This window comes from Lagenorhynchus albirostris, chromosome 19 (genome assembly GCF_949774975.1).
Source record: "Lagenorhynchus albirostris chromosome 19, mLagAlb1.1, whole genome shotgun sequence".
NCBI classification, from domain to species: Eukaryota; Metazoa; Chordata; class Mammalia; order Artiodactyla; family Delphinidae; genus Lagenorhynchus; species Lagenorhynchus albirostris.
This window is the reverse complement of record NC_083113.1, coordinates 47,439,748-47,460,909: the sequence shown is the minus strand read 5'-3', so window position 1 is coordinate 47,460,909 and position 21,162 is coordinate 47,439,748. Positions and strand designations below refer to the sequence as shown.

At 41.6% G+C, this 21,162-nt stretch overlaps 1 protein-coding gene across 3 annotated transcripts; it reads left to right on the top strand.

The window, feature by feature from the left end:
* The first annotated feature begins 139 nt into the window (after window positions 1-139).
* LOC132510321 (ATP-dependent RNA helicase DDX19B) lies at window positions 140-19,985 on the top strand. Of its 3 annotated transcripts, XM_060132206.1 has the most exons (13): window positions 140-243; window positions 2,406-2,576; window positions 9,353-9,401; window positions 10,288-10,341; window positions 11,409-11,544; window positions 11,826-11,918; window positions 14,078-14,180; window positions 14,747-14,861; window positions 17,099-17,276; window positions 17,644-17,881; window positions 18,425-18,587; window positions 19,051-19,242; window positions 19,677-19,985. In XM_060132206.1, exons 2-13 carry the CDS (start codon window positions 2,520-2,522, stop codon window positions 19,736-19,738), a joined length of 1,440 nt encoding a protein of 479 aa, XP_059988189.1. In that variant the 5' UTR covers window positions 140-243; window positions 2,406-2,519; the 3' UTR covers window positions 19,739-19,985. The 3 variants fall into 3 exon arrangements, with proteins under 3 accessions (XP_059988189.1, XP_059988188.1, XP_059988190.1); XM_060132205.1 differs by lacking the exon at window positions 2,406-2,576 and having other exon boundaries at window positions 143-243; XM_060132207.1 differs by lacking the exons at window positions 140-243; window positions 9,353-9,401; window positions 10,288-10,341.
* Window positions 19,986-21,162: the final 1,177 nt, after the last annotated feature.

Genomic DNA, 21,162 nt, shown 5'->3' with positions numbered 1-21,162 from the left:
CCCTGTTGAAACTTAGACCTAGACTTTTGCACCCAGGTACTTTGGTGCGCATGCGCCAGGCTTGCCGTTCCCCTTCTCTGATTGGCTGGCGGGACTGGCTTCTAAGCCTCAGCCAATGAGGCTCGGGCTGTGAGCGGCCGTTGGCGGTGGTAACCGCAATGCTGAGGGGCGATGGCTGGGGCTGCTAGCCCGTTCCGAGGTCGCGCCGTAGGGCGCTTTCCGCTCGCCCTGCCTGTGGGCGACGTGAGTATCTCTGAGGGTAGAAACAAGACCTTTTTCTCCACGTTCAGGGTTCTTCCCCGCCCCCACCCCGGGCTGGGACGGGAGGGAGGGACAGGAATAATAATAACAGCGTATATTTAATCAAGCCTTCGCCAAGGGCCAGGCACTGGGCCGATGGCCCTTAACCTTGTGATGTGGTTGAATCCTCGAACCGTGAGATGAGTGCTTACCAGGATTTCAGAGGAGACGGGCTGCCTAAGGTCACGTGGGAGTAAATGCAGGAGGCTGAATTCAAATCCAGGGGCTCTTATTCCCTTGATTCCTCTCCACAGCCCCACTTTGGGAACCAGTTTCCTTCTTACCAGAAGTCTCACATTGTGCAGGTGTTGGGGGTGGACACATAAAAGTCTAGAATCCTGGGGCTTATTTTTTAAGTTTTTTTTTCTTTTTAAATAGGAAAAGCTATACATACTAAAAGCATTTATGGGAAAGATAAGCACTAAAATTCAGGAGAGCTTCTGTCTCTTGGGATGGCAATGCAGGGGCTTCATTTGAATCTTAATTGTTTTATTTCTTAAGCCGTGAGGTGGGAATCTAGGTGTCTGTTTAGTATTCCCTTTCCTGTTTGTCTGAAATACAATTTTAAAAGGAAAACACGCACATGGAAAAATTTTCAAAGGATTAGCTGTACACAATGAAAAGGAAGTCTCCTCCCACCCCAGACTTCTAGAGCCCCTCACTAGAAGCAGCCACTGATACCAGTTCTGTGGGTATCTTATACATTTTCTGTAGTATGTACAAGCATATATGAGTTTGTTTTGTTTGCACAAGTGGATCCTATTGTATACAGTTCTGCACCTTTAATGGCTTATTTTTAACCTCATTAAACATAAAAGTTCCTTAACCTCTTTTAGCCCTGTGATCAATATAATTTGGCAAGACATTCCCAGGGTTGCTTCTCACATGAGGAGATGTAGGTCATGGCCTGCCATAATGCATATTTACCTTTTTCTTCTTGCACATCGTCACCTGTAGGGTCCAAAAAAATCTCCCCCAAATTAACCCTGTAAAGAGTGCGGGAGAAAAAAAATCATGGCAAGAAGAGGATTGTAGGAACTGCTTTACCCTTTCCCAAACATTTTTACTTATAGTCTACAAGTAAAATTCCCCATAGACCCCACTGTTAACTTGAAATTAATTTGTTGTAGTGGATTACTGGCAAAGTGAAAGAAGTGGGGATTCATTTCTCACTCAGGTTGCAGGGAAGTGCCCAGCTTCTTTCTAGTGAAGTAGCAAGGAGAGAGAAGCTTGTTTGATCCCAGTTAAGGGAAAGTGTCACACTTAATCCTTATTTTACCTCTTCTAAAAGCCATGTATACACACACACACACACACACACACACACACATATTTTTAATTCTCCCAGTCACAGAACCCTTACATAAGAGAGCTGGGATTCTAGCCAGGCAAGGCTAACTCTAAATGTTACACCAGAGTGGGGCGATCCCTCGAGTGAACTCATTTGCTCATAAGCTGCTCTGCACGGCCCTTTTCATGGACCTCCTATCAACTTCATCCCTGGTTCTTGTCATCATCCCAGAAACTGTGTTTGGTTCCACAAACCTGCTTGCTTTTTGTCTGATTTTCTACCTGGAACACATTTCCCTAGCACCCACTCTGAGTATTTTTCAAGGTCAAATTCCTGTAAGTGATGTTGGCACATAGTCTGTGGGACAAATTTTTAACCAAACGGTGTTTGAGAGGGCTGATTCCCAACACCCTATCCAACACCTGGACATTTAAAATTACCAACCTGAAAAGCGAAGTTAAAAATCTCTTTCAAATTCATCTTGCTCACTATCCGTAACGGTTTTGTGTATTGGTATATTCAATCTATATGAGCATCTTCTATGCCACCGTACTGAGAGAGAATGTGGCATCTCTCCCAGCACGGTGGCAATAGAGAGCAAAACGTGGTTTTGCTCTTTGGTTGGAGAGCCGGTTGACCTTAGGCACTTTAAGATACTACCTTAGTCTGTGGTTCTGGACGTTCGATAAGAAACCAAGAGCAATGAAGGGGTGGGGGCCTGAAGGCGACCAAAGTGCCAGTCCAAAGCGGGTGAGGGGCGGCCGGTCCGGCGCGGATTCTGACGTCACTGCGGCGCGCCGCTTCCGATCCCCAGCGCCTGAGCGAAAGAATTCCCCCCTCTTTGGGGCGGGAGTCTATCCAGATCGCGGATCGCGCCGCGCCAGCCGGCTAGTTTGCCGGCACCTGCGTCCCAGCCGTGCCTGCGACCATGGCCACCGACTCGTGGGCCCTGGCGGTGGACGAGCAGGAAGCGGCAGCCGAGTCGGTGAGTTGGCTTCAGCCGTAAAAGGGTCAGGGGGCCGTTTTGGCCGGGATCAGATGCCTGGGAAAAGACACTCCCTAGGTTGGTCTGGGCCAGGATGGGGTGCGCGTAGGGATGGAGCCTGGACCCTGAGCTGGCTTTGTTTACCCACCCGCCAGCCCCCGACAGATTACGTAAACGCTGGTGAGCGCTCCCATAGCTAAAGAGCCCAGGCGCCCGCCTGTCTTCCTGGAGTCAGGACCCTGAATTGTAATAATCACCTATGTAGGTGTCATTTTCCACCTTCCGATTCTGAGCTGCTTGGGCTCAGGAACCATGGCTTATTCATTCATATTTGTGTGCTTCCTCAGCTTGCTCAGTGATGATGAATGACTGACTCTGTAGGCTTGGCAGTAAATCCTCTCCTGATCCGCTTAACTTTGTTCTGGGCCTGACACACAGTAAGCAAGATATGGGTTAAACGTTACTATGTGGAATTCATTTTTCCCGCCTAAACACTCGAGTTCTCATAGTGCTTTGAACCCGCTTTGTTGGTACTTATTTCTGTTAATTTCTCGAGAACAAGGACTTGGTCTTATTTTTTATAACTGATAAAAATGTTTCATATGCACATAGATAAAGGGTCAAATAGTTTCAGAAAGTGGTTCCCGCCAGTTTCTTCCTCCCCAAAGAAAACTGTTATTTCTCTTGACATTGATTTACGATACTGACCTCCTTGTTCCCTGAATAACATGCTTGCTTTGCTACTTGTTGAATTTTCCGGTTTAGGTGTTTATTGATTTTGACACTTTACTCCATCCTCCTTTCCCCACCACAAAAGCACACCTTCCCATTCCCCATCTTTCCATTATATTGTGATTTTAGTTAGATCAGTATTCTGTGCTTATATTATTAGTAACTCAGGAATACCTTTATTTCCTATACAACTTTTCCCTTGGAATTTGTAACTGCCGTTTTTTTTCTTTGTGTTTATCACCAATTCAACCCCAGCCTCTTTGCTAATTGTCTAAGTTTATCTCAGGATGTTCCCACACATCAAGTGATCTGTCAATTCCATTTCTGAGTCCCCCTGCGATGCAGGGGACATGGGTTCGTGCCCCGGTCCGGGAAGATCCCACATGCCGCGGAGCGGCTGGGCCCGTGAGCCATGGCCGCTGAGCCTGCGCGTCCGGAGCCTGTGCTCCGCAACGGGAGAGGTCACAACAGTGAGAGGCCCGCGTACCGCAAAAAACAAACAAACAAAATAACTGTACTAGTTGCCCCAGTTCATTTTGGGGGCTGGAGGGGAACAGGGCAAATTTCCCTTTGCCCTCAATCTGGGGACTTCCTCCTCTTCTCTTGTATTGGATCCCTCCCTTTCTGTATCCCCTCTCTTCATCTTTCACGATTTGGTGGAGCCATTTATCAGCTTTCTGAAGGTGTATAGGAAGTAAATTTTTTAAGATACTGCCTTTCCGAAATTAGCTTATTTTGCCCTATCATTTGAACAATAGTATTGCTGGGTGTAGAATTGTTAGTTGGAAATTATTTTCCTGCAAACCTTAAAGACATTGTTGTATTGCCTTCTAGATTTCTGTATTTGTTGTTGAGATGTCTGAAACCATTCTGATTCCCGATGTGACCTCTTTTTCCCTTTCTAAGCTTGAAGAATCTTCTGTTTGTCTCCAGTATTCAGAAAATTCATGATGATGTTTCTTGATATGGGTCTATTTTCATTCATTTTACTAGGCACTGGGTGGGAACTTCAATCTGGAAAACTCTTGTCCTTGTGTTATGGGAAATTTTCTTGAAAAATTTCATTGTTGATTTCTTCCCCTTGGTTTTTCTTCATTTCCTCTTTCCAGACTCTTATCAGTTGAATGTTGGATCTCATGGACTGCCTTTTAATTTTTTTAAGTCAAGTTTGTTGTGATATAGTTTATATAAAGTAAAATTCACCCTTGTTAGTGCTACAGTTCTGTGAATTTTGACAGAGACATACAGTTGTGTAGCCACCATCACAATCAATATATAGAACGTTTCTACAACTCCAAAAAGTTCCCTCAAACTTTTTGCATTCACTTCCTTCTCCCCACCCATCTCTGACAGCTGCTGATTTGTTTTGTGTCATTTTAGTTCCACCTTTTCCAAAATGTGGTATAAATGGAATTATATAATATGTAGCCTTTTGAAAAATCTGGCTTTCACTTAACATAATGCGTTTGCGATTCAGCCATATTGTTGCATGGATCAGTAGTTTGTTCTTTTTTATTGCTGGGTAGTATTCCATGCATGGGTGTACCACAGCTTACTTAGTCTTCTGTTGATGAACATTTGTGTATTTTCTAGTTTTTGGCATTTATGAATAAAGCTATTATATACATTAGGATACAGGTTTTTGTATGGACTTATGTTTGCATTTTTCTTGGGTAAATACCTAATAGTGAGATTTGCTGGGTTATATGTTAAGTGTATGTTTAACTTTATAAGTTACAAACCAAACTGTTTTCTAAAGTGGCTGTACCATTTTGTAATACCACCAGCAATGGCTAAGAGCTCTAGTTGCTCCACATCCTCACCAGCACAGCATGGCCAGTTTTTTCCCTCCATTCTAATAGGTGTATAGTATGTCACTGAGGTTTTGTTTTTGTTTTTTTGGGTTTTTTTTTTTTGTGGTACGCGGGCCTCTCACTGTTGTGGCCTCTCCCGTTGCGAAGCACAGGCTCCGGACGCACAGGCCCAGCGGCCATGGCTCAGGGGCCCAGCCGCTGGGATCTTCCCAGACCGGGGCACGAACCCATGTCCCCTGCATTGGCGGGCAGACTCTCAACCACTGCGCCACCAGGGAAGCCCGTCACTGAGGTTTTAATTTACATTTCCCTAATGACTAATGATGTTGAGAGTCTTTTCATGTGCTTATTTGCCACCTGTATAACTTATTTGAAGTGGCTTTTCAAATCTTTTGCCCACTTAAAAATTTTGATTGTTTTCTTATTATTGAGTTGGGAGAATTCTTTATGTATTCTGGATACAAGTCCTTTATCAAATATGTCATTTGCATAAATATTCTCCCTGACTGGAGCTTGCCTTTTAATTTTCTTAACAGTACTTTTTTGAAGAGGAGACATTTTCAATTTTGGCTAATTCTAATTTGTCAATTTTTTCATGATTAGTTCTTTTTGTGTTCTCTCTAAGAAATATACCTTACCCAAGGCCTCAAAGCTTTTCACCTGTATTTTCATCTAGAAGATTTATGGCTTTAAATGTCACATTTATGTCTGTGATCCATTTTGAGTTAATTTTTTTATGTAATAGGAAGATTAGATCAACATTACCACAGTCAATTTTAAAACATTTTCATCACCTCAGAGAGAAACCTGTACCTGTCAGCAGTCACCCCTATTTCTCCTCAGCCTCCCAGCCCAGCCCCTTGTAACCACTAATCTTTTTTCTGTCCCCTTAGATATGCCTATTCAGGACATTCCCTATAAATGGAATCATATAATATGTGCTCTTTGGTGGCTGGCTTCTTTCACTTAGCATGTTTTCATGGTTCATCCATGTGGTGACACGTATCAGTACTTCATTCACTTTTATTGCCAAATGATATTCCATTGTATAGATACCACATTTTATTTATCTATTCATTGATGTCCATTGATGGGCATTTGAATTGTTTCTACTTTTTGACTATTATGAATAATGTTGCTGTGATCATTCGTATGTACTTGATCATGTACAAGTTTTTGTGTGGACATTTTCAGTTCTCTTGGGTATCTATCTAAAAGTGGTATCACTGGATTATATAGTAACTCTGTGTTTAACTTTTGAGGAACTGCCATACTGTTTTCCAAAGTGACTGCATCATTGTATCATCTTTAAGTTTATTATTATTTTTTTGAGATTAGTATCATCTATGAGAGGCACTATTGTGTAGAAGTTAAGACCTAAGACTTTGTAGCCAGACAGACTTGGATTTGTATTCTGGGCCCAACACTTATAACCTTGGGCAAATTGCTTAACTTCTCTGTTCCTCAATTTCCACATCTATTAAATGGGGATAATCATAGTACCTACCTCACTGATTTATGGACATGCCTGAAATAAGTGCTATATAAGTGATTGTTATTATTATAGTTATTGTTATCTATAATTCATTTTCTTTGCAGGAATCTTGAATTACTTATCCATATTGTACAGATTAGTTGAACCTGGATAAGTTTTGTGAATTTACTTAATCTTGCACAGGTAAATTATAATAGATCCCAATATTCTAAAACTGAACAAATGAGTAAAGACAGCTCTTTCCTTCTGCCTTGTGGAACTCCCACTGAGGATCTCCACAGGAATTGTGTGATGTAGGTGACTCTGACATGTGCAGTGCAAGGTTACTGTGTTTTAAATATTCATCAAGCTCCATTTCTTATTCATTTTAGAAAAGAAAATATTAAATCCTATTTATGTTTATTTCCTCATTCCCCTGTGGTTCCTCTTTGTTCCCCTTGTTCCTTAGGAAATTTCAATTTAGAGAAGGGCAAAGGGGGTAGGAAACTCTAATGAGTAAGACTCTTAAGTCTCCTACTTCACCATTGTGCCTAAGGCATTCCTTATTCAATATAACTGAATAACCATTTAATCTTCCTTCTTCTGTCTCAAGAATCCTTTCTCAAGTAGCTTTTGAATAAAATGCAGTGTGTAACTGTATAGATTCCAATTATTTTAACACATCTTAAAAGCGAAAATATTAACTAAAGGCCTTGAAAAAATGTAGATATTATAAGGTGGATGTTTTGGCTTTTTTGCCTTTTGGTTAATTTTTTGGATGGCAAAATAGTTTTGAATGAAGTTGCAAGAGAAATTGGTTTCTCCTTTTTGGTCCAAGTAAATGGAGCAAAGGAAGGAATCGGAACTAACTGGACTTTCAACGTAAGTTTCAGCGTTCAGTTCACTGACACTGCAGTAGGTGATGTGAACTTCACTGTCCTGGTGCTTTTGCTGTTTAGGCTTTGAGATCCTTACAGCAAAGTGAGGGCTGAGTATGTTTTCAGAATCTGCTGGAACCTCTCCAGAATTCTGATACATTGTAATCAAAACAACATTTCTTGGTTTCATTTACATTGTTGCTATCCACTTTTTCTGTACGTTGCATTTTATTTATTTTAACTGTTTATGTACTCTGTTAGCTTCAATTTTAACAATATACCAACAAAAGAATAGGTTGTCCATTTATCACTGATTATTACAGTAAAGGATATTTCTAACTCACTTATACCTCAACCCTATCATTTATTTTAGGTAGCAGTTATCACCCTAGGAGTGAGTACTATTAACCCTGTTCTTGTAAATATTGCCAGTAAGTCAGTCTGTCTGTCTCTGTTTTTAACAGCCTTGAATATTAGGCTTAAACCATGTTCATTGGCAGGATGTGGAAGAGGAGTGCTTTAATGAAGACTAGAATATATTGAACGCCTACTATATATCCTAACATGGTGCAGGTTGCCTCATTCATTATTTGTTAGTGTGCTCTCTGTCATTCAGAATTAATGAAGGATTTTTACTGCTTCATAGTGATTTCCTTTTTTTTTTTTTTTTGCCAATTCCCTGTCTTGCCAGTCTCTCCAGTGTGTTCCCCCGCCCCCTGCTTCCTCCTCCATCCACCCCAACAGCGAAGTAGACAGACACCAGAAACTCCCTTTTCAGTTTCCATCAATAGAAGTGAGGTTCCTCCATTCCCAGCTAACTAACCATTAAAACAGTTTTTTCATTCCTCCCTCCACTTTCCCCTTTATTGGACTTAGAGGAAGAGCAGAAATGAACCTCAAGACATAGAAAACCTGTGCAAGTGGTGCTTTAAGCAATAGCCATTTGATTGTGGTGGTGATTTTCATTCTTTTTCCCTTCTCTACATGATATCTTAAGCCCCACTTAATATTTTATGATTAGAGCACCTGCTTTGGCTAGATCCAAAGGTCAACTAAAAATAAAAATATCCCGTCTTTAAGTTCTGTTCTTTTCTTTCTTTTTTTTTTTTTTTGGCTTTATTGAGGTATAATTGACAAATTTTCATACTAATAGGGGAGATAAGTCCTTCCAGGATATCCCTAACTTACAGTGTTTGATCAAAGTCCTAATAAATCTTTCTTTGAAATGTCTTTCCTTTATCCCTTCCTTTCTAGTCCCACTTCATCCTGCTGGGTATTTTGATTACATAGTGTGCCATGATGCTCTAGGCTGTTCCCAATTTAAAATACCAGACATCTAGCACGAGGCAACCCGAATGTGAGGATGCATACTGGCGTGCTGTGGCCCTGTCACTCCAACATAGCCTGCAGCGTGACTGATTCCCACCCACAGATGCTTTTCATTGCAGTCTTCTCGCCTCAGTGTTCTCTGAAGAATGACTGCATTTTCCAGTATGTCTCTAAATTTCCTCTTGTTTGAAAAATGAGTGACAACTTAAATGGTATTCTGTTGAGAGATTGAGAGAATCTGTGTAATCCGGGCATTAAGCAAACTCACAAATTATTATAATTCTTTCTAAGGATTGTAGTTAGGAAGTGTGGATTTTGAGCTGTTGTGTAACCAGTTTTTTTCCACTGGTTTTGTGGGATATTTTGTTTATTCTCACTCTAACATTTAGTTAACAAAAGGAGCCCAGCAGAACAACCTAATGACTATGTCCTAACGAATAGGTCATGAGAGTGGTTCATTTCTTCCCAGCTTCACTGGGGGAGGCACTATTGATGCAAAATCTTTTAAGTGATTTTCCTGACACTTTACCCCCCATGTTCTCCATTTAGTTCAGCAACTTGCATCTTAAGGAAGAGAAAATCAAACCAGATGCCAATGGTGAGTAACTAAATGCTAGTTTGAAAACAAAAATAATTTCCTTTAGTATTAATGTTTTAACATAACAACTGTCTGGAAAAAAATTATATGTGTACCAGACAGGGCGCCAGCAGATATTGGCAGTCATTTGACTTGGGAATCAACAAACGGGATTGTTTGGTGGTCTGCTTCATATAAGCATGAGGATGCCTAATTGGCTTATAAATTATAAAGTGTATTACTAACCATGAAAATATACTGCCAATGATTATTTGTTTTTTAAAATATTCCTCAATTTGAGATGAGATAGACAAAGTATGAACAACCTGAGGGTTAACCTATTGTAATTATTCTGAAATCGTAGCTACCAAAAACCTAAGATGTCCATTGAATTTTTGTTGATGTATTTAACATTATAGGGGAGAAATTGTAACACCTCACTCTGAATTATTTTTCTGTATGTTTTTACAGAACTACAACATTGAATATATGTTTCTATTAATCAACAATTTATATACAGAGAGTCTTAATGGCACTATGGTGTTTGTATATTGACGAAATATGATTTGCATAGATATAGATATTCCTCTGTTGAGCATCAAGGTGGTTTTGGTCATTGCTAAAACCATCTTTCTGTAACATGAGAGAAATATTGATGGTGTGAGGGATTAATATTAGTTTTTGAGGTAAAGTGAGAGGACTTGGAAAGAACTGAAATATAAGCGACAGTTTTCATACCTTTGTTTATATAGGAACAATAAAATGTTTTTATCTGTGGCTTGGTTTCCTCATTTATTTTTTTGCTCCCCAGGCCTTTACATTTCTAGTGTCTCATAGAATTTGAATTGTCTCAGCTGTTGGGTATGGGATGTGATTTTGAATGACGGCCGCTTTGTGTCTGATAAAGGTGCTGTGGTCAAGACCAATGCTAATGCAGAGAAGTCAGATGAAGAAGAGAAAGGTAACTTAGCCTAGAGTTACATATACATGAAGTTCTACAGTCTAAGAGAATGGAATGTTATGAGGTTTCATTTTTACACCTTACTTGGCTGGACTTTAATGGGAGTCACAGTGCTAATAAAGTTCAACATAGTCATTGGTAAAGGGATTCTAATTCTTTACATTTTAGAGAAATTTTACTTTGAACAACTGATAAACTTCAGCAGCAGCAGGAAATATTCCCTGAATGATTATCTTGTATTGGTCTTTATAAAAGAAATTTTAACTTGCGTCACCATTTCCTAATAAAATTATATATATTTGTTGGTATTTTGACACATTTAATGAACAGCTTATCCAACATCAAGATACAGACTTTGTTAATTTGGTTTTTTTCCCATTGTTGTGATGTGTTTTTTAAGCTCATAATTTTATTTTATTATTTTATTTATTTATTTTTGGCTACATCAGGTCTTTGTTGCTGTGCGTGGGCTTTCTCTAGTTGCAGCGAGTGGGGGCTACTCTTCGCTGTGGTGTGCGGGCTTCTCATTGTGGTGGCTTCTCTTGTCGCAGAGCATGGGCTCTAGGCACGCAAGCTTCAGTAGTTGTGGCACGTGGGCTCAGTAGTTGTGGCGCACGGGCTTAGTTGCTCCACAGCATGTGGGATCTTCCCTGACCAGGGATCGAACCTGTGTCCCCTGCATTGGCAGGCGGATGCTTAACCACTGCACCACCAGGGAAGTCCCTTAAGCTCATAATTTTAAATTTTTATTGAGTGTAAATTGGGGAGTAAATATTTGGGTTTGGATAGGAGAAATCAGTAACCTCAAGAAAGGATAGTTGTTAGGAATAGAGTTCTGGAGAAGAATATGAGGCCCCAACAGATGATACGAGTATCATAATTTTTCCCTTTAATAAAACTATTTTAAATGCATTTATAAATCAAAACTAAGCTATACCTTGAATTAGGAGCCCCAGTACAAATGCATGTTATTGCTTAAAATACCAATGGCAGCTGAATTCAGATGAGATCATCACGCTGGATTTCATGGACTTTTTAAAATCTTCACACTCTTTTTTTCCTGACAGAGGACAGAGCCGCCCAGTCCTTACTCAACAAGCTGATCAGAAGCAACCTTGTTGATAACACCAACCAAGTGGAAGTCCTGCAGCGGGATCCAAACTCCCCGCTCTACTCAGTGAAGTCCTTCGAGGAGCTTCGGCTGTGAGTATCTACTTTCTGTCTCTCCCCTTTGTGTTTAGATAGAAATCCTAGGCCTGTTACAAGTGTTTTTTCATCACTACAGAACATTTTTACTTAACACAAGTTTAATAAAAGAATTTAGCTGCTTTGGGCTAGTAAGTAAAATTTCTAGGTAATTTGTAAAAGCTTTAGCCGCACTCATACATTGTGTCCAGTTCACAATTCTAGTACTGTTAGCTAGATATGTGGCTTCTTTCCTTAACCAAAGAGACTGTGACTTTCATCTTTAACTGTTTTTCTAGGAAACCACAGCTTCTCCAGGGAGTCTACGCCATGGGCTTCAACCGTCCATCGAAGATACAGGAGAATGCATTGCCTTTAATGCTTGCTGAGCCGTACGTGTCCTAATGCAACTCTATCCCATTTTTAACCTCCCATGTTTTTTTTTTAACTTTTATTATTTTAAAAAACTATACTAGTAATTACATGGTCATTTTAGAAAAGTTAGAAAACAGTGAAAAATAAGAAATAATTTGTAATCTCCCTCTCCCCTACACTATTAATATTTGGAGTAGAGACTTCTAGATGTTTTTCTATGTAAACTTGCATATGTATACTTTTTTCTTAAAGGAACCATATAAAATGTTTAAATATTTTTTTGATACGATAATTACATAATAATATTTCTATGTTGGTAAATACATTTATATCATTTATATACACCATGATTTCATTATATGGATAAGTAAAATATATGGGTCAAATGTAGAAGACAAAAACCAAACAGGGTTCTAGGAGACCAGAATAGTACAATTGCTAAGGTCATTTTCTGGTGCAGTGCTTTTTACTCTTTCACAGGTGTTTGAATCTCATAGGAATTTATTAAAATGCAGATTCTGATTTCAGTAAGTCTGAGGTAGGGACTGAGGTTCACCATTTCTAATAAGCTTCCCGGTGTTGCTGGTGCTGCTGGTGTCAGACCACATTTTGAGGAACAAGGTTCTAGAGCATGAGGAACTTTTTATAAAAACTGATCCCTACATCACATACGATTATCTAAATTTGTACTGCATATAATCCTAAATCCCCCTTTCCCTATTTGTCTGAAAATAGATACTTTAGGTCTGTATTTTCTCAAAGTTTTTTTTTGTTCTGTGTCATAATGTATTTTTCAAGATGGATAATGTCTTTTGAGCATACTTAAAAATGAATAAATTGAATGTTTATTAGATTGTTTCACATTTGCCACTTGTATTTATGGATCTTGATGCTTTCTTAGATGCTCAGTGTTAGATTGTCAATGTTAGAAGAGATCTGAGAGAATTTTCTAGTACTTTTTCTTCATTAACATATTTATTGAGGGCTTGGTTTGTAACAGATACTATTCTAGGCACTTGGATACATTAGTGAACAAAGCAGACCAAAATCCTTGCTCACAAGGAGCTTACATTCTAGTTTGGAGTATAGATGATATATTTTTATTAAAAATAAATCAAATATATAGTCTGTTAAAAGGTGATAGATTGTAAATATAATTAATGCCCCTGAATTGTACACTTAAAAATGGCAAATTTTATATTATCTATTTCACCACAATTTAAAAAATCATTAATGTAATATACCAAAATAATTGACTTGTATACTTTAAATGGATGAATTGTATGGTATATGAATTATATCTCAATAAAGGTCTTTTTTAAAAAGGTGATAAGTGCTAAGGAGAAAAATAGAGCATGATGGGGGGATTGGGAATACCAAGGACCTGACTGCAGTTTTACTCTCAACGTTTTATTATGGAAAAGTTGAAAGGATTTTATAGTGAATACCTATATATACCCACCTCCTAGATTCTTTCAGTGACATTTTACTGTGACTATTTACTGTGCTTTATCATGTATCCATCTACCAGTACATCTTTTTTAAGGCTTTTCAAAGTAGGTTGCAATTTTAAATCAAGTAGTTAGGGTAGAATCTCATTAAATAGGTGATATCTGAGCAAAGACTTGAAGGAGAGGAGAGAGTTGGCATGTTATCATCTGGGGACAGTGGTACCAGGCACTGTATAGCCAGTGCAGAAGCCCTCAGACAAGAGCATGGCTGGCATGTTTCCAGAGCAGCCCCGGGGCCGTTGTGGTGGAGTGGAGTGAGGAAGGGGGAGGGCAGTGGTGAGGTGGAGAACAGAGAGCTAGTGGGGAGCCACATCAGGTGCGACCTTGTACGGCATTAGAAGAATTTTAACTTTTGCTGTGAATGAAACCTGGAGTGATTGGAAGGTTTTTGAGTAGAAAAGTGACATGAGCTGACTCACATTTTAAAAGAATCACTCACTGCTATGTCAAGAATAGATAAAAGATAAGGAAGGAGTACTTCAAATCAAAACCGTAAAATCTTCTATTTGTGAAGCTAGCGTATGTAACTTTACTACAGAATCCAAGGCCTCCTTCTGTAAATTAAGTTGGAATATTCATTCTTTAATTAAGCTTTATGCTTCATTTTTATTCACTGAAAGAATGCATGAGATTTATACTCCTAAACAGTTTGTTTTCTTGTGCAGCCCACAGAACTTAATAGCCCAGTCTCAGTCTGGTACTGGTAAAACAGCTGCCTTTGTGTTGGCCATGCTCAGCCAAGTAGAACCTGCAAACAGATACCCCCAGGTAAGGGCTTGGTGAATTTGGGTTTTCTAACTCATAGCTGGAAGGGAAATGCCATTTGATGGATTAAAACCTGAGCTTTGTATTACTTTTCACATAAACTAGAACCCTGTAAGTTGAGCACAAACAGCATGGTTGATCTTCCAGTAATAACAAAAATCCTGTTCCCCTTTTGATGATTTGCCAGTCCTGGGATACTGCTGATAGGCTTGGCTTCCTTAGTTGCAAGAAAAACCTCCTTAATCTACAACTATCATCCATTAGGATCTTCTGAGAACCCTCTGAGTAAGAGAAAAGGAAGCTTATCTCCAAATGGAATTTCAGATCCCTACTCACATGGGGCTTTTGGTACTCCAGTGGCCAATAGCTGTTCTCAACTGTCTTTACCCAGCCAGAGTTCTGACCCCCGAGAATTACAGCTTATGACTCTGCAGCTTAAAGAGTCAAATGGTGTGCCCTTTATATATTCTTTGCTTCAGCCTCAGCTGGAGGAATCATTAAGTTCTAATGGTAATACCCTGTTGCATAATAGTGTCTTGAATTCTCTCTCTGTATTCTTTCTCTACCAGTGTCTGTGCCTCTCCCCAACTTACGAGCTCGCTCTTCAAACGGGAAAAGTGATTGAGCAGATGGGCAAATTTTACCCTGAACTGAAGCTAGCTTATGCTGTTCGTGGCAATAAATGTGAGTATGAATATGTGATCCTTGTTAATTAAGCTAATTACTTTTTATTTTGAAAAATTTCAAAATGTATGCAGTTGAAATAATACAATGAACACATGTGCCTTCCACCTAGATTCGAAAAGTAAACATTTTGCCATATTTGCTTTACCTGTGTATGTGTCCGTATTTTTTTTTTTTTTTTGGTGAATCATTTGAAAGTAAATTGTAGACACCGTGGCTCTTTATTCCTAAGTACTTTAGTGTGCACTTCATAGTAAGAACATTCTGCAGCATATCCACAATATCCTTATCACAACCAAGAAAATAACACATTTTTAATAACTAACATCTAGTCCATTTCATTTCCCCCTAATTGTCCCAGAACTGTTTCTTTATGTCTTTTTTGTTGAACCAAGACTGAGTCAGTGTATATGCATTGCATTTGGTTGTTATATCTCTTTCTTTCAGTCTAGAATAGTCTCCTCACATCCCCTCCACTACGTTACATTTGACTTTTTGAGCAGACCAATTACTTAAAAAATAGCCTGATTTTTTTTAATGTCATTGGAAGAGCAAAAGTGTTCTAGAATGTTCATGGCAATTAACCCTGGGAGATACTTTTATTATTCTTTTTTCTTTATCCATTCTGTCTACTTTTGCTTGTTTTACAACAAACTACAATATTTAAGTAATTATAAATTCGTTGGAATCTTGGTTGAGTCCTATGGATCTTTAACACAAACCTGTGACTTGATGACTGGCAGAAGTCCACTTGGTGTACATGTCCTAATGCCAACTTAAGTCAGTTCTTTTTTTTTTTAATTTGTTTATTTATTTGTTTTTGGCTGCATTGGGTCTTTGTTGCTGCGCACAGGCTTTCTCTAGTTGCAGCGAGCGGCGGGTACTCTTTGTTGCAGTGTGTGGGCTTCTCATTGCAGTGGCTTCTGTTGTTGCGGAGCACAGGCTATAGGCACGGGGGCTTCAGTAGTTGTGGCTCGTGGGCTCTAGAGCACAGGCTCATTAGTTGTGGCACACGGGCTTAGTTGCTCCACGGCATGTGGGATCTTCCCAGACCAGGGCTCAAACCCATGTCCCCTGCATTTGCAGGAAGACTCTTAACCACTGCGCCACCAGGGAAGTCCTCTTATGTCAGTTCTGAAGAGAAAAGTAAATATGACAATAAAACTTAGTGGAAAATCTAAGTCTAGATTAGATGTCTTAAGACATCTAAAATATTTGCAGTTTGTATCTGAGTTAGAATGACAGAGGATTCTGAGTGTTTGTGGAGGGCAGTAATCGGTTTGTTAACTGAAGTAAAAAGGAGCATTTGTTAGCTTTAAATTGACTCAACATTCGTGTTAAGGCAAAATTTTCTCTGTGACTTTTTTAAACTATTTATTTGGTTGCACTGGATCTTACTTACGGCTCACAGCCTCCTTAGTTGCGGCACATGGGATCCTTAGTTGTGGCATGTGAACTCTTAGTTGCGGCATGCATGTGGGATATAGTTTCCTGACCAGGGATTGAACCTGGGTCCCCTGCATTGGGTGCGTGGAGTCTTAACCACTGCACCATCAGGGAAGTCCCTTGGCTGTGACTTATATGGGAGCTGGTATGTATTTGGTTAAGGTTATACTGTAATTAAAGGACTAAAAATTGAATCAGTAAGTACCATCTAACCCAAAATGAGCCAAATTCTCAATCTCAGGCTGCACAGGGCCAAGAATGTGCCATGCTGTGCCAGGCCTAGTCTGGGGAAGCACTCTAAGAGAGGCAGTTTGTTTCTTGGAAAAGACAAAACCTTTCATAATGAATCTTATTTACTGACCTGGGAAAGGGGCACGTAAAGGCAACTGACTCATTTGACATAGATGCTGGGAGAACTGAGAGGCAAAGTATACTGGAGTGAGAACTTTGAAAAAGTCTACTTGTGAGGAAATGCAAACCCAGGCAAGGGAGAATGATGTTGACAGAAGAAATAAAGATAAGAAATCCTTGAAAGAGGATTGATGATTATAGAGAATGTAAAAGAATACCATTTCCATCTCATTGTTTATACTCTTACCAAATCTTTTCAGCATTACTGGTTTGTGTGTGTATGTCCATTAAATACTGTAGTGCTATCCTAACCTTTCCTTAAAATATTAATGCAAACATCAAAACAATTGCTTTAAAATACATCATAGCTTTAGAACTGCTCAGAGAGTAGAGCTGGCTTTGCCATGGAAGTACCCACAGAACACATCTTGTCTCCACAGTGGAAAGAGGTCAGAAGATCAGTGAGCACATTGTCATTGGCACCCCTGGGACCGTTCTGGACTGGTGCTCCAAGCTCAAGTTCATTGACCCCAAGAAGATCAAGGTGTTTGTTCTGGATGAGGCTGACGTGATGATAGCTACTCAGGGCCACCAAGATCAGAGCATCCGCATCCAGAGGTAGGAACTCCTGAGCCAGGAGGAGCTTCTCGGCCTCCTGATCTGCAGCATCGTCTCCTTTTACTTCACCCTCGTCTTGCCCCTGCCAGTTCTTTACTCTGCAGCTTTCAGAGGCGTTTGTTTGGTGGGCCATTTCCATGTCGCACTGACCATACCCCCAGCCTGGGTTGAGGAAGGAGACTTAGGGACTCTACCACCAGCCGTCCCTGCCCCACGTCTGCTCCTCCCTCCTCCCTGCAGTGCTCCTCCCTGCTTTGCCACCTTCCTGGGGACGCAGGTCATCCAAGCCTGGGGAGGCTGTGCTTCTGTTCCTTGCAGTGAAACACTGGGTCGGGGTCATGTCGAACACCTGGGCCTTCCCTTGCAGGATGCTTCCCAGGAACTGCCAGATGCTGCTTTTCTCTGCCACCTTCGAAGACTCTGTCTGGAAATTTGCCCAGAAAGTGGTCCCAGACCCAAACATCATCAAATTGAAGCGCGAGGAGGAGACACTGGACACCATCAAGCAGTATTACGTCCTGTGCAATAGCAGAGATGAGAAGTTCCAGGCCTTGTGTAATATCTACGGGGCCATCACCATTGCTCAAGCCATGATCTTCTGTCATGTGAGTAGCAGCGGCAGCAGGAGGCCGCCTGCCGGGGAGGAGCTCCACTGGAGGGTGTGGCCCTGCGCCCTCCCTCTCAGCCAGCTCCACTCGTGCTGGGGGACCAGGTTCCTTCCCTGTGGCTGGAAAGGAAATGAATCACCTCCATCTGCCTCAGGACATATTCTCACAGGTTGTAATGAGTTGTAAGGGGAAGACTGAAGATCTAAACCTTCTTTGGTCCCACTTCTTAGAGATAACTTGGGAAAAAAACCTCCAAATAACATCCAGGAAAATAATTTTAAAGTTTTAATAATATAGGGTATTTAGGAATGAAGACCTTTGGCTCAAACCAGTCTTTATAGATAAACACTAAGATCACTGAAGGAGTTTGTCCAAAAAAAATAACATGGCTAAAAAATATTCAGAAACTTTAAGCCTAACCTGCTGACTGAACTCAGTAGAGCCTTCATATATATTAATGGCAACAAGCCACTTTTCTGCAGGTGTCTTCATTTGTTTTTTTACAGGTATCTTCGCTTAAAACAATTCTTTTTACTCCAGACCCGCAAAACAGCTAGTTGGCTGGCAGCAGAGCTCTCAAAAGAAGGCCACCAGGTGGCTCTGCTGAGTGGTGAAATGGTGGTGGAGCAGAGGGCTGCAGTGATTGAGCGCTTCCGAGAGGGCAAAGAGAAGGTTCTGGTCACCACCAACGTGTGTGCCCGCGGTGAGCAGAGATTGTGTCCTGGTCTGCAGGCTCGGGGTAGCGGGAGAGATCCTCGTCTGTGGGACACTCCGGTGGTTTGCGGGAGATCCTGTTTTCTAGAAGAGCCTGTTTGTATTCCCTCAGCAGAGGAGAACTTTCACAGAAGCCAGGAGTCCTGACTTGGTGGCTTAGAAGGGCACCTGCTCTTCTTGGGGCCCCCAGTGAGGCTTTAGCTGCTTCTCCAGATACTGGTATCCAGCAGAGGCTCTCTGGAGCCTGATGGCTGATTTCATCATTTGGTCAGCACCTGCCACAGTTCTGTTTTCTCCCTCTGGCTTCTGCTACCTGCCCCTTTGTCTGAATCCCAGAGCTGGCCCATCCCAGACTGTTCCTTCCACCTGAGGTTGGCGTGTGTAGGCCTGACTGTGGACGACAGTGATTTCTGTCTCCCATCCTTACTCCTGTCCAACTCTCCTTCATGCAGGTATCGATGTGGAACAGGTGTCTGTCGTCATCAACTTTGACCTTCCCGTGGACAAGGATGGGAACCCGGACAACGAGACCTACCTGCACCGGATCGGGCGCACCGGCCGCTTTGGCAAGAGGGGCCTGGCCGTGAACATGGTGGACAGCAAGCACAGCATGAACATCCTGAACAGAATCCAGGAGCATTTCAGTGAGTCCCTGGGAGTGTCCCCTGCTGGGCCCTTACCTTACAGGGGCAAGTCTGGGCGGGAGAGGAGGGTGAAGGGTAGGTTTTCCTGTGGCCCCGAGAGAGGCCTTTGTCTCTGTCCCATTCCCCTCCTTCCCTACAATGTGGAAGTTCTCAAAGAGCACACCTGGAGAGCTCAGGGCTCAGGGACTTGAATGACAGTCCCCCCCGGCCAGGCTGAGGGGCCTGGGGCTCTGGCTGTTGCTGTCCGTGTCCCTTGCTCAGTCACTGGAAGCCTTTGGGGTTCAGTGAAGGATCTCTGTGGCCAGAGGCACAGCACGTTCCTAGGCAGCAGAGACCTGTGTTTCCTCCCTCCCTGCTGTGCTGTCCCTTCCCTGAGTGTGTGTCTCTGTAACCCCATGTTGGTCTCTCTTTGAATTCTCTTTTCTTTCCCCCAGATAAGAAAATAGAAAGACTGGACACAGATGACTTGGACGAGATTGAGAAAATAGCCAACTGAGAAGCTCCTGCAGTCACTGGTGCCACCCTTGGTGCTCCCCCTGCACGGGACACTAGTGCTTTCATGGCACAGGCCTCAACAGTCAACACAAAGATGAAGGCACGAGTAGAGAGAAACTACCTACCTCATTTTAAATTACGTTTGGACTTGACAAAAATTGTACAAGTGATGGGGGAAGGTAGAAAAAAATTGTTTACACAACTTTTGAAGATTACGCATGAATACATAGAAATTTACCTTTTGGAAATTCTGTCTTTTTTTTGGCCAGCGTTTTCCCACATCATTACGCTAACCTAGATGTTGTGGCTGATCACTTGCTCAGGAGCCTTTGTGGCAGCCCCGGCCTGTTCTCTGCTTAGAATTGTTCAGGCCAGCCTCCAGCCCTTGTAAAAGTGATAGAGTAGAGGTGAAGAGGGAACACAGAGAGAGAGAGACCGAGTAGCTTAGGTGTGTAAGCCAGTCATCGTGTTTGGAGTGTGGCATGAAACAGCAGAGGAGACCTGCGAGCTGCTGCTTTGGATTTGGGTTGGGACAGCTCGTCTGAGTGTTGTCGGTCCCCGCTGTCCTGATGGCCAGAGCAGGAAGATCTGCTAAGCACGGACCACAATGCCAACCTGGGATCTCTGGTGTATACAAGTCTGTGTTGCAGACCATGACTTGTTCTTCTCAGTGGGTGCAATCTGTGCAGAATGCACATCTGATAACTGTGCTTGTGCTTGAGCAAGTCCTGTGGAGAAGTCATCGTGGAGAATTAGTGGTGGTCCTGGCTTGCCACAAAACCTGACCTTGTGGGCACTTGCAGCATCTTTTTTACATCCCTAACATCACCTTGGCCGTTTAGTAGCCGTTAGCAAATAAAAGGTGCTCTGAGGTTTGGGTCTTCAGTGAAAATTGTGGTTTCAAGTTGCTAATGGCCAGTCTCAGGGCTCCAGAAGCGATCAGCAGTAGTCAGAAATCCTTGCTTTGCCTCCAGATCACAGAAGGCAAGTTTTTTAACAGAGCTGGGGAATGATTTCAGAATTTAGGCATCTTGATTATAAAGGGATTCTGAATATCTGCGTTCACAGTGCTTGGAATACAAACAGGTGCAACTAAGGGACAAGGTGGACTACAGCCATTCATCTGTCCAAGGCAAGAGTAACTGCCAAGGCCTTTGCTCCACCCTTACTTGGCATCTTTGTGCAGAGCAGTCAGAGCAAATAATAGTAATGGACACTTCCTCATACCTGGCCAAAGCTGTTGGTACCCACAGAGTGACAGAGCAAAGATGAGATGAAACTGAGTTACAAGAGCAATATGAAACCCCAGCTGAGAGTCCTCTTCAGCTCTTTGACTTCGATACGGAAGGGCCACTTTATCTAGGACCAGGCCTGAAAGAGGGATTTTCTGTGATGAGAACTATTCCAATCCCAGACCTTCCTTGT